The sequence below is a fragment of the Protopterus annectens genome, chromosome 10.part0 (genome assembly GCF_019279795.1).
Source record: "Protopterus annectens isolate FY-2018-M chromosome 10.part0, PAN1.0, whole genome shotgun sequence".
NCBI lineage: Eukaryota > Metazoa > Chordata > Ceratodontiformes > Protopteridae > Protopterus > Protopterus annectens.
Window position 1 is genome coordinate 1,590,364,662 of NC_056744.1, and position 13,197 is coordinate 1,590,377,858.

The 13,197-nt window shown below is 39.7% G+C and overlaps 1 protein-coding gene across 2 annotated transcripts in view; it reads left to right on the forward strand.

Annotated features, from left to right (window-relative positions):
* The first annotated feature begins 993 nt into the window (after positions 1–993).
* The window catches only part of LOC122813762 (sulfotransferase family cytosolic 1B member 1-like), a 163,826-nt gene continuing 151,622 nt past the window's right edge, over positions 994–13,197 (forward strand). Inside the window, exons 1-2 of one of the 2 annotated variants that reach the window (XM_044086253.1) lie at positions 994–1,159; positions 8,048–8,246. In XM_044086253.1, the coding sequence (XP_043942188.1) occupies positions 8,054–8,246 (193 nt within the window). In that variant the 5' untranslated portion in view covers positions 994–1,159; positions 8,048–8,053. Of the gene's footprint in view, positions 1,160–8,044; positions 8,247–13,197 lie in introns of both variants that reach the window. The other variant, XM_044086252.1, reaches the window with a different exon arrangement.

Genomic DNA, 13,197 nt, shown 5'->3' on the forward strand with positions numbered 1-13,197 from the left:
AGATTATTATTATTATGGTGTTCAGATGGAGCTACCAGAGCTATGATAGCATGTGGCTGTTGCACTGTAGTGTAGACAGGCACATGGGGATGCTCCATCATGTAGGTGGGCTGTCGTATTGTGGTACCATTGCATATCTGCCACATGATATAGCCCAGCACATAAGAAAAGTCAGAATAAATAGCTCCTATACGCTGACCACAGCATAATGGTTCCTGACTTGTGAACTTCATACTTATCTTGTTAGGTGGCATCCAAGCTGGAATAGCCAAAGAGTTCTTTCTGTGTGGAGACATTATAGAGCAATACAACAAGCAAATAAGTCAGTGCTGGCTGAGCTTAATAAGCCAAAGCAACCAAGCTAAATGAGGGATAGAGACTGGAATCAGTTAAGTAAATAAATAAAATAAATAGGATGGATAGGCACACAGGCTGATAGTGACCATACCCCCAAAAAACTTTGCACCAAGGGCTGTCACCCTACGCTAGCCATGCTACTGATTCTGAGTGCACCTGCATTATGTCATTCTCTAGAAAGATACGAATTAAGCTTTAGCCAAGCTGCAAAAATATCCCTTCCATAAGAAAAATAGCACAGATGGGAAAAATCTGAGTATGTCTATGTGGGGGGATGAGTAGGAGAAATTGGATGAAATTACTGGGATGGCAACATAAATCCCGAATCATTGTAAGATGTTAGCTAAATGTGCACAACATTTCAAATAAAAAAAAGTAAAAACTGTAAGTAAACCTTTATTTAAATGCAGACAACAGAGAGATAAAACATTCATAGTGGAATGAAGTGGAAACGCACTGTGCTATTTAGAGGGCATGTAAAAAAAATGAAAATGCATAAAGTGATGCAACAGGAAAAATAGTTAATATAGTAATAATTAACTGCGTCTGTTAGGAAAAGTATGCATTCACCAAGACCTGTTATACTGCACTTTTACCTATATAGAATTTGCTACAGCGGTTGTGTCACTTTGATCAATGGTAAAACAAATTGAACTTACGTGTTTTATTGGTTGGACTCTGTACTGTAACCTTTACTAAGTTGAACATTGAAAAAAAAATAGTATTTTCACTCATTAATGTCTTTACTGCCAAACTGCGAAGGCTTACTTAAGAGAACAACCTGCAGTAGGTGACTGAAAAGGTAGGTGAAACTCTCTAAGGTATGCCTAGGCTGGTCTATGAAAATAAAATAATTTGCTGTAAATCAGTCCTTGGGAATCTGTGTTCATTCATGATTGTGAGATTCTTTAAATCTGAGGGTGAACGAGAGCTCTGTAAAAGGGATGGCAGGAGAAACCAATATTCTAACACTATTAATAACATGCTAATCTTTTATCTCACAATGAGATAGACGTATTTTATTTTAATGTTCTTTTTATAAAGAATGGGACACATTCCTAACACTGACCTTTTGTACGTCAGTAGCTAACTACAGCTCTAACTTACCTGAAATCTACAGCAAGAAACAAGAGATAAGGTTTATGGAAAGTAAACCTAAATTATACATTTTATAAAATAATATTAAACTTAAAATCTAAAGCAGCAACATAAGATGAAAGCAAATCCATGTATCTGTGTTTGTGTTTATGTGTGTACGTTTATGTGTGTGTGTGTGTATCTTTGCGCATGTGTATTTTTGAGTGTTTGCGCATGTAAGTGCAGGTGGGTGTGTATATATGTGTGTGTGTGTGTGTGTGTATTTGTGAATGTGCATTTTTGAGTATTTGTGTTTGTATGCGTGGGTGGGCGAGTCTCTTTATGCATCTGCATTTTGAAGGGTAGAAGGTGTCTTGACCCGCTGTGGTTAACTCTCTGAATATGCATTAACAAAGCAGAGGAGGTCTGTTATTTCTGTATGCAGGACCACAGCTTGCTGTGTTGCATAGTCTGGGATATCTCCATAGAGACATCATATTTGCCCTCAGACAGAGTCTGCTTGTCTGTGCATTGTATGCAACAGACTGAGCAGAAGCCCCAAACTTGGCTTATTCATGCTTTGTATGTGCTCTTCAGACTGAAGAAGAAATTTGCATATAGAAAAATCTCACTGCCAGCAGGGTTAAGGACAGTCTTTAACAGCGATGCACTTATTTACAGGCAAGGAAAAAAATACATGCTTGTGTTGAGAGGAACTGACAGAAGAATGTGAGCCAAACTGACTGGAGCAACCTGTGTAGAATTAAAGTATTTTTCATGTGATCGTGTTTATAAAACCGACTCAAAGCCTTGTCACTATACTTGGTATCTTACAAACTGCTAAGAGGTGACCAGTGTCTGCCATACAAGACATCCTCTTACCCAACACTGATGGATTTACCTCACATCAGCAAGTCAAATGGAATCAGAAATACAAAGTCTAAGGATCTAAACCTCTTCAGCAACATAAACAGGATGGCTTGGAGGGACAGGTATAGTTCGCAGAGGCTAAAGCTGTTCTGGTATAGACTCCCCATCCTCATAAAACAAAGTTGATCCCTGTCCATATTCAAGCACAACTTGGACATATGGATGGGAAACAGAAAATTAACTCCATGACTGCCCCCTGTACTACTAATGGACAGAGCAACCCCTAAATGCTTTAGTCCATCATGGGTCCCCTCAATTATCTATGGAATTATCCAATTAATATATAATTATGGACCATGGGATGGGTAAGGGCAATCTCTAACCTAATGGTGCAGGTTAATTTGAGCACAAAAAGGGAAACTGGCCAGATGTAAAATGACACGCAAGGGTAGCTAGCGTAGTACTTACCTGTGAAACTATGAGTCTCATTCTGGCTGCATGAGCACTTCATTTGTTTTTTTCATCTTTTAACCTAGTCCCACAGGTTTGATTACTAAGTATAAAGATGTTTACAGTTTGTGAATGTGAATAACAGATTTATGCTAATATAGCTGTATTTGCTTCTTCTTTTTTATTATGATTTTGCCTAATTCTGTCACTATTTCATCTGTGCGCACTTCAACTTTAGTTCATTATTATTTTGTTTTTGCTTTATTTTGCATTATAAGGTAGTTGTGATCTAAAAGAGGATCATAAAAGAATAAATAAGTGGGCCACAAGAACTTTTTATGAACTAACTGCCCTGTCATATCATAACAAGTGCCTCCTTCAGTGAAATGAATCATGCTTGCCTGGCATTACAGTTAATGTGGCTAAAAAAGGAGAATTTAATTAATTTGTTAATCATGTTAACCTGCTTGATATGTTTTTTCGCAGAGGGGGCATGACAGCAATGTCTGATGAAATGACTTTCTCAGAGTATTGCAGGAAGAAATAAAAAAAAAAAAAGATGAATGTAGGAGTATAGGATAAAGCTTCTTAGCAACTCAGTCTTAACCTTCTTCATGCATCCTTCATTGTTGATGGGTAGCTAAATTCCTAGTTCTTTTGTCCGTTCGATGCAATATATAAAAACAATAAACATGTAATACATACTGATGCAGGCAGGATAGTAACCCTATTGTTCCTTGCAGTCCATTAGAAATCTAAATTTATGCTTTTGTCTGCAGCAACGTGAACATTTATTCATCACTGTGTTGTATATACATGCAAATACCTTAGACAAGGTCAGTGTATGGCCAGCCATGATTTTGGAAAATGACACAATAGTCAGCTTTTCTCAATGACTCGTATAAATAAACTTCATACAAATAGACTGTGATGGCAACAAAAATATATATCAGTCCAGTCAGTGAGAGGGCAATATGGCAGACAGTGTGCTTAAATTCCTTTTCATAACATCTATAATCTGCTTAATTATAGAATGTAAGATTTGTTCAGGGTACGATACCCAACTCCATTCTTTCTTCTTGTTTGCCTGTGTGATCTTTTACCTATAAATGTGCCTCTTCAGTCCCAATTTTCTGTTTAAAATAGGACTGACTGCATCTGGATTTCCTTATTCCCTCTTGAGCCCCAGAAGTGACCGTTCTACAAAGATACACAGTCTGCATCCCTTTGCAGTCTACTCAGGTTATCCAAGGTGTACACTTTATCCCTCATTCTTGTATAGCTAAGGGACAAGATGCCTATGCAAGTAGCACACTCTGTCCTTCTTCAATAGTTAACCACTGGCGAACCTTCCTACCTGGATGCCTGCACCATCTCTGTGCCCTAGCAGACACATATTCTTTTAACAACCATATTCCCTATTTAATCACTGACTCCATGGCCTTGCACGGGTGCTCAGCTGATATCTATTTAATGTCTTTCCATGAGGCCCACCTCCTAACAGTGGTACACACTCTGTTGCTGTTACTTCTATGATAACTGGACATTCATCTTACCCAGTATACTTAATTTATCCTCTGTCCTTGTCCAGCCATGATGGCTGGTTACTCCCAGACTCAGTTTATCCCTACCTCCTGTTTATAAACAGGATCTCTTATCTACTGTTATTACCACCAATGTCCTCCTCCCTTGTCCTACTTTCTGAAATACTGTCCACCCCGGATACCCATTCTAAGACCTCTTTCTTTTTACTCATAGGGAAAAAAAACTGTCATATTGTGCACTCTTCTGTTCCTCTTTCTTGACTAACTTTGAGATCTACTTTATATGCCAAATATGTATCTTGTTCTCATTCTCTGATTAATTATAAAAAAATGTTACCTACTCAGGGTATACAATCAATCCATGCCTCCTACTTATTCATGGAGGCTTTATGCACATTACACACATTCTTCTCATTCGTCGTGTTATTACAAGAAGTGCTACCTATCAGGGTACAGTCATTTTAACTTGGAAGGTACTCCTTGTCTGTGGTATTTACTACATCCTCATCTCTCTCTCTCTCTCTCTCTCTCTCTCTGTCACTGAAAGTGCAAAGGATACCAAAGCGTTTAGTTGATCTCCATTTATAGACGCTGTTGTCTAACAAAAGACCTGCTCTGCCCTCATTCCCTGCATCGTCACATGACCTACTATTTTTCCAATGTACCTTCGGTACTGTGGTCTGTGACATTCTCTGGCAGGAGTTCTCTAATGCTGGAACACTTCACATTTGATCCCTCCTTGGTGAGACGCAGTACCACATGCTGTCTTCTTGGGCTCAGGACCCATTTTCAACAAAATCCTGGGGTGAAAAGCTCCAGTCGAATACAATATAACTGAATATTGACAATGACATCTAACATAGATACTATACTCTTAAGCATGGGAAGTGGCAGTTTTATATAATATATACGTAACATGGAGAGCAAGAAATCAATAATGGAATTATATACACACAGACGTCCCCTTATAATGACAGTTGTTCATTAGATTACTGATGCAGTATTCAGACTTACTGTAGGTTGTAATCATATGCAATTACTCTATTTTTATAAAGGGATAAAGAATTTGACAAGGAGAGGAGATAGACATGAGAAAAATGGTTTAATCAGGTGGAGAGCATTTTCAGTGCAATGAGCCAAGTAGGTGTGTTATTAGTTGAAGCCTGAAAGACTTTAGTCTAACTGTTGGTGGGGGTGGGGAGTTGCAGGTTTTGGACATGTTGTGAGAGTATATGGAGCAGTCAGCTGAGCTGTTAGGTTTGGATACAACTAGTAGGGTTTTCTTGGAAGAGTATAGAGTCCTAGTTGGGTGGTAATATTGTATTAGGCTTATTAGGGATGGACAGTTACTTGGTTTATTTGGTAGCTTATGGACAGCAGGGCATTGAGACACTTCCAGTGGTTCAAAGCCTGCACCATTGACATTTGTACTACTTAGGAAATTATTTCAGTATTACATTTTTTTAAACGCATTTCTGTACCATTAACAGTCTTGCTTAAGACCAGTCTTAGATTAAGGCCACTAACAATGAGTGCTGACTGTATTTTAATGGTGTCCACTACGAAGAGTTTGGAAGTTAAGTACCCAAGTCTCCAAGTTTCAACAAATGGGCCCATGCTACTCTCTCATTTCCAGGCTATATGAAGTACCTTTTTGTTATTTTTTTTTTCTACTGGTTCGATACTGATGAAAGTCATTTTTTTTTAATTTGAAGACAGGCAGTATTTCCTACTGCCCCATATTGGCAGTTTGCCCTCACATCACCTACATTTAAAGGGTCTGTGTTAAATCAGCAAACGCTTAAAATACTGAATGCTGATTTATTGACCCTTTAAGAATGAAAGCTGACAATCTCTTAGACACGGAACAGCAAATTTTTTCCTAGGGTAAAAAAATCGCTGTTCCACAAAAAAAGAAGTTCAAAACACAAAACTAAGTGGGGGGGGGGGGGGCTTCGCTCACCACAGCCCCCTAATTAAATATACCAACTCTGAGATCGTACCACAGTGGAGGAAATGGCAAAGTCCCAAAAATGGCGCAGTGATGTTTTTCCCTGGGAAAAAAATCACTGTTCCGTGTCTTTGGGATTGTCAGCTTTTACTATTAAAGGGTCGATAAATCAGCGTTCGCTATTTTAAGCATTCACTGATTTAATATGCACCCCGTTTAAATACACTACCTCTGAGGTTGCTGCACCTTGCAATAAAGTATAAAAAAAGGATAACATAATTGAAATTTTGGTCAATTGAAATTTCAGACTTCATAACTACAACAAGAACCCCTTTTCCTTCAACTGTTACTCTTCTCATCCAAACCCCTTCTAGACTTTAAAGTTTTCTCGCAAAACAATACTGAACTTGAAATTGTAAAGAATGCTAAATTACTTGGCATAACTATAGATGACAAAATTATGTTTGAAGATCACACACTGTCAAAAAACACATTTTAAACTTGGTAAACTTTATAGGCACAAACTCTGTCTGGACAAAGCCACCAAACTAACAGTAGCTAATAGTCTGCTTCTCCCTTCTCTGCTGTATGGTAGCCCCATCTTTACTAACCTACACACATCTCTTGCAAACAAACTGCAATCATGCTGCTGCAAGATAACTAGGTTTGTCTCTAATATGCCAACTCGCACACACCACTGCTTGACCATTATATCTATAAACTGGCTTGACTTCCACCATCACCTACAATTTACCCAGCTTACTGTTACCCACAAAGTACACAACAACCCCAAATACTGTCCATCCCTTCAAACAATAATCTAAATGTATACCCCAAATCGTAACCTTAGGACTTCCAAAAAACACCTCCTAATGGTAACCAAACCTAAAAAAAGAGCCGGACAATGCCTTTATTCCTATTCAGTTGCTAAACTATGCAATGCCCTCCCTCACTCTATTATTCAACTTGTCTCTATACTAACTCTCAAATAAGCTCTGCTACTGACCCTTACAATGTCCTTTTTGCTCTTACTTCATGATCCACTGTCCTTTTAAAAATCTCCATTTCCCCCTACTTACCATTTAATTCATCTATCACTATCCATAAAATATTTTTCCTGTAATGTTTTAGTCCAAAGCATACTGATAATAAAGGTCTGGTGAATGACAAACTTATGTTACAATGTTTCCTTCCCTCGGCTGTGACACTGTTACAATTTGATAATGCCTGTTTCCAAAATTGTATGAATGTCAATAATTGTTTCGACTATGTCACAGTTTATAATATTACTCTCCAAAATTTAATGTCTTATTCCAGAATTTGTAGAATGTCAACAATTGCTTTTGGAGTTTTTACTGGTTAATCTTTTCTTTTTACTTCTAATACACTTTGTAATGTATATGCTTAATGATAGGTTCACAGGTTCATAGATTAGTACTAGGCTAACTGCCCTTGTGGGCCATTTTAAGCCTAGCCAGGTACCCCATGTGAGAATCAAACCCTGTACCTTGTGTTTGTAAGGTAAACACCTTAACCATTATACCAAAATTGTTTCTGTAATTTGTGGAGCTTTTCTCTCTGGGCCACCACTGAAAATGGGACTTTCTGGTCCAGTGGACATTCCTGGTCAATAAATAAATAAATAAATAAATAATATTAGTCAACCTAGTGGGCTTAGCCTTTGTATAATTTATCAGGTTGATGGATAAAAAGCAGCTAGAAAAGTCCAAGTGACAAGGTTGTTATGATATTATTCATAATAAAACTGAATTCTCATGTCTTATCTTTTCCCCAGTAGTGCATCATGGAGGAACAAAACTTTAAACAACAGTTTCAGGAAATGGCCCAAAATTTACCAAAGGGCATCTTCCATAGGCTTCCTCTCAAGAAACTACAGGGTGTGCCAGTCATGAACATAATTGCAGACCATTTTGAGAACATTGCTACCTTTCAAGCCAGGCCAGATGACCTTCTAGTAGCAACTTATCCCAAGGCAGGTAAGTGAAAGAGATGTTTTCTTTTTCAGTAATTCTGTCTGAAATAAGTATTTGAGGTTTAATGTTTACAATATACTGCATATTTATCTGTTATGTATGGTGCAAGGCTGAACAGCACAGACACACAATGGGATGTTATGAATGGTAAGGTATGGTTACCTAAAACAAGATAAGCACTTTATAGCTAGACTCAAGAAGCAAATACATTATTAAAATCCCCTCTGAAGGAGATAAAGAAAGTGCTTATCCCTAAAAATTACATTAAACATGCTGACTATCATGAATGCCCTGGATGATATAAACCTTAGAAGGCCTGCAACACAACCAACTCCTGTCCTATTTTCTTTGAACCAGTGGCCAGAGGATATCATACTTTTATCATCTAAGAATATGCTTATCTTAACAGTGTATATGCTGAACTTATATAAGCAATCAACTCACAACTGAGTTTTTTTTCAGTTAGCCATCTTAAATTCATCTATAAGTAATTATTTATCTGAATAAAAAAAAAATAACTGCAATAAAGTTATTTTGGTATCTATTGTTTATATGCAAATATATGCACATATATGCAAACTTTTCTAGTATATCATTTATATTTGTTTACTGGGAAGTTCTGACTGGACATAAAATAACCCCTTTTCAGTGGCGACCAGGGGAGAAAAGCTCACAAAAACAGTAGCAGTCTGAACTGTACATAATTAGCAGAGATTCTTAATGTCAGAAATTAAATTAAACAATTTGGTACAGATTAAAAAATAAATAATACTGTGATGCCTGTGCACTGGCCCAGTAATCACGGAGCCTCAATCCTCACCTCTATTACCAGTGAGGGGTGTGCACATTGAGAAGCATAACAAGTACACACACAGTAAAGTACAATTTCCTTTAAGAGCACACAGAGACCACAGTCAGTCTAAAGCTGGTTTCTCCTGTTCTCTCCAGATCCCCAATAAGACTCCCCACTGGCACAGCTATACGGTCCAGATCCCAGCTGAGTAGTCAAGCCAAAGCCTCCAGTACCCTCCTTGTCCAACTAATGCTTTGTGTCCCTGCCCAAGTAGCTGTCGCACACACACTTTGAGATTTGGTTTATATATAAACACGCATACACTCCTGGGGAAGGCTGGCACAGGTTCTCCAGCTATGCTCCCTCCTGCCAAGCTATAAAGTAGTAATCAACTGCTCTTATCAGCTACTAAGGCCCTTCCCAAAGGGTGACCAATTTCACAATGTAATATTACTGTTATCCAAATAGTAAGTGTGAACCAGGGCTTAAGCTACTGGAGTGGCTTGGACAGTATCACCAAATACATGCAATGTACTCTAAAAGCTTAAATTACCTTTACACAAAACAGCCACAGTTGAAAGTTTTAAAAATATTTAATAATACATAAAAACACAAGACAAATCTGATTACTTCAACACAGTGAGATTACAGAGTTCAGTGATCACAGGAAAATGCTTTAAAATAATATTGTAGAATATTCTGACATAAATATAGAAAACAGCTAGACTAATCTGGCTATTATTATCTATCTCTAAGAGAAATCACTGTTCTAAATAAATATCTTACTTACAGAGCAAGCAAGTGCTGGTGAGTGTATGTTCTTCAGACAAAATCCAAAAGGCTCAAGTCTCTCTCTGAGAAAGTCTTAAATTGATAACACAGTACTGCTGAGTCATTTCACATTACATCATTATTGATACTTCTCTGGTTCCCAGGCTAACAAAAACTCAAAATTTACTTTTCTTAGTAAGCTGCACCTGGCCAGGAAGCTACAGCAATAAAATACATTATACATGTAAACCCTTAGTAATTATCTCCTAAATCAAGACAATAGAAAGCATTTCCTAGTTCAGACATCCTGTCTCCAAGCTTAAGATCAAACAGTCATACAAAGCTTGACTTATCAGCTTTCTTTCAATAGAGTGCACTGTGGTTACATTTTTGAAGCTCAGTACAACATATACTTTAATCATAACATATAGTTATCTTTACATTTGTAAACCAACCCTGTGGATTGCATTAATATTTACAAATGACATAGAATTATCTACAAAATTCTATCTCGCTAGGCTGGCAGCCTTTATATAGCTACCCCCCCCCCCCGGAGAACTCAAGCTAGTTTTCCAAGTGACCCATCAAAAACATTGCTTGAGAAGGTGAGGTCTATCTTGGATATACCTTATCCCATTCCCTGTCTTGACAGCCCACCTGTGTTGGTGTTGCTAACCCCACTGCTGTACTGCACTGACATATATACTTGCAACACTAGGCTCCATCTTAGCAACTTGGCATTTTGCTGGCTTGCTCAATGTAACCATGTTAGGGAATTGTGATCTGAAGCTACAGTGAATCTTCTTCCATGTAGACAAGGCTGAAGTTTCTGCAGTGCCCACACTATGGCTAGACATTCCTTTTCTACAGCTGTATAGCATTTCTGCCTGGGTTGGAGCCTACAACTGAAATAAACAACTGGGTGCTCTTCTCCCTCTGAAGAAATTTGGCTAAGTACAGCCACCACCCCATGGTTCGAAGCATCCACCTGCACAACAAATTCTTTGCTGTAATCTGGACTGGCTAACATAGGGGATCCTCCCAACACTTCTTTAAGCCTGTGGAATGCCTGCTCATATGCTGGGGTCCACACTACCTTATCTGACCTGTTTTTCCTTGTCAGGTCTGTGAGGGGAGCAGCTATGGTAGTATAACTGGGGGTGAACGTTCTGTAGTACCCTGCTGTCTCTAAGAATGCCCTTACCTGCTTTTTGGTAACAGGTGCAGGCCATGCCTGAATGGCTTCCACTTTGGCAGGTTTTGGCCTGATCTTACCACTCCCCACCTCTATGTCCTTGGTAGGAGACCTCTGCCATACCCACCTGACATTTACTGGACTTAATGGTCAACCCTGCTCTCTGTAGTCTGCCCATCACCTCCCTGACATGCTGAAGGTGCTGTTGCCAGGAATGGCTGTAGATGGCAATATCATCAAAGTAAGCAAGGGCAAACCCTCCTGCTCCTGCTAGGATATGATCTACCAGCCTCTGAAAAGTTGCTGGGACATTTTTCACCCCAAAGGGCATCTTTGTGAACTCATACAAGCCAAAAGGAGTCACAAAGGCTGACCTCTCTCTAGCACTGGAAGTCAAGGGCATCTGCCAGTGACCCATTGTAAGATCAATGGTGGTAAGATACTTAGCCCCACCCAGCTGCTCTAGGGCTTGATTTGTCCTAGACATGGGGTAATCATCCGACTCTGTTTGACTAATTTAATATAGTCCACACAAAACCTGGTGCTGCCATCCTTCTTTAGCTCCAGCACCACTAAGGAGGCCCATGGGCTGTTGGACTCTTGAATTACCCCTAGTTCCAACATTCCCTGTATCTCCTCCGTCAGAATCTGTTTGACTCTGCCAGGCACCCTATAAGAGGCCTGCCTAATAGGCTTTTGGGGTACTGTATCCACCTGGTGCTGCACCACTTGGGTGCACCCTGGTTTCCCAGTGAACATGTCCCCAAACTTCTGTAACACTGCTCGAATTTCTCAAACCTGGGTAGGAAATAGCTGCTGGGACATTCATACCCCTTCCACTGAGGTGTCAGTCCAAGCCTCACTGAGGAGATCAATTAACAGATGTCCCTCATACTCCTCCTTCAATCCATTGCAAATACTCAGTACAAGGGCCTCCCTATCATGGTAAGGTTTCATCATGTTAACATGGTACAATTTGTGCTCCTGCCTCCTGCCTAGCAGTTCCACCATGCAGTTAACATAACTTACCTTTCTTACCACCTTGTAGGGTCCCTCCCAAGTTGTGTCTGACAGGAATGGAAACCATTACCTGTTGCCCTACAGCATACCTTCTAGCTCAAACATTCCTGTCATACCAGACCTTTTTCTGTTGTTGGGCTTCTTCCAGGTTCTCCTGAGCCAAGCCAATGAGTTCCCTTAGCCTTGTCCTAAGGTTTAGTACATATGCCACAACAGACTCCTTGTGGGATTCACACTCACCTTCCCACTCATCATGAATTAAGTCTAGAGGTCCTCTCAACCTATGCCCATACAACAACCCACAGGGTGAAACACCTGTGGATTCCTGGGAAACTTCTCTGTAAGCAAACAACAGATGGGGCAAATGTTTGTCCCACTCCATCTTAAACTGGTCTGCAAATGCTCATAGCATGGACTTGATTGTAGAGTTTAACCTCTCAACAAGACTATTAGTCTGGGGATGGTAGGGGTGGTCTTTAGGTGCTTCACCCCACAGTATTTCCACAGACAAGCCAGCAAGTCTAACATGAAGTTGACACCTCTGTCAGTCAGTATTTCTTTTAGAAAACCTACCCTGCTGAAAAACTCTAACAAAGTATTTGCCACCTTTTCTGCCTCAATGGAGGATAAAGCCACTGCCTTAGGGTATCTTGTAGCATAATCTACTACCACTAGAATATACTTTTTCCCTGTGGAACTTGGGGTACTCAGAGGCCACACAATATCCATAGCTACCCTCTGAAATGGCTCCTCAATCACAGGCAAAAGCATCAAAGGAGCACTCATATTGTCTCCTTCCTTGCCTACCTTTTGGCACTGCTCACAGGTCCTGAAGTACCCTGTTACATCTCTGGAAATTCCAGGCCAATAGAAGTTCTGCGTAATATGTCTTTTTGTATGATCTATGCCCATATGACCTGCAAAGGAAATATCATGGGTTATGGCTGGAAGCACCAGATGGTAGGCTGTAGGCACTACCAACTGCTGTATTCTCTCACCTTCTAGCCCTCCCTCAGGGGTCCACTCTCTATACAGTAAACCTTTCTTCCCAGTATACAGAATCCCCCTTCCCTTGAGAACCAGTCGCCTCACTAGCTGCCTCTCTCAGGCCTTGTAATGTGGGGTCTGAGAGCTGAGCCTGTCTCAACTCTCTCTTTCTAACCCCTCCCAGCTCC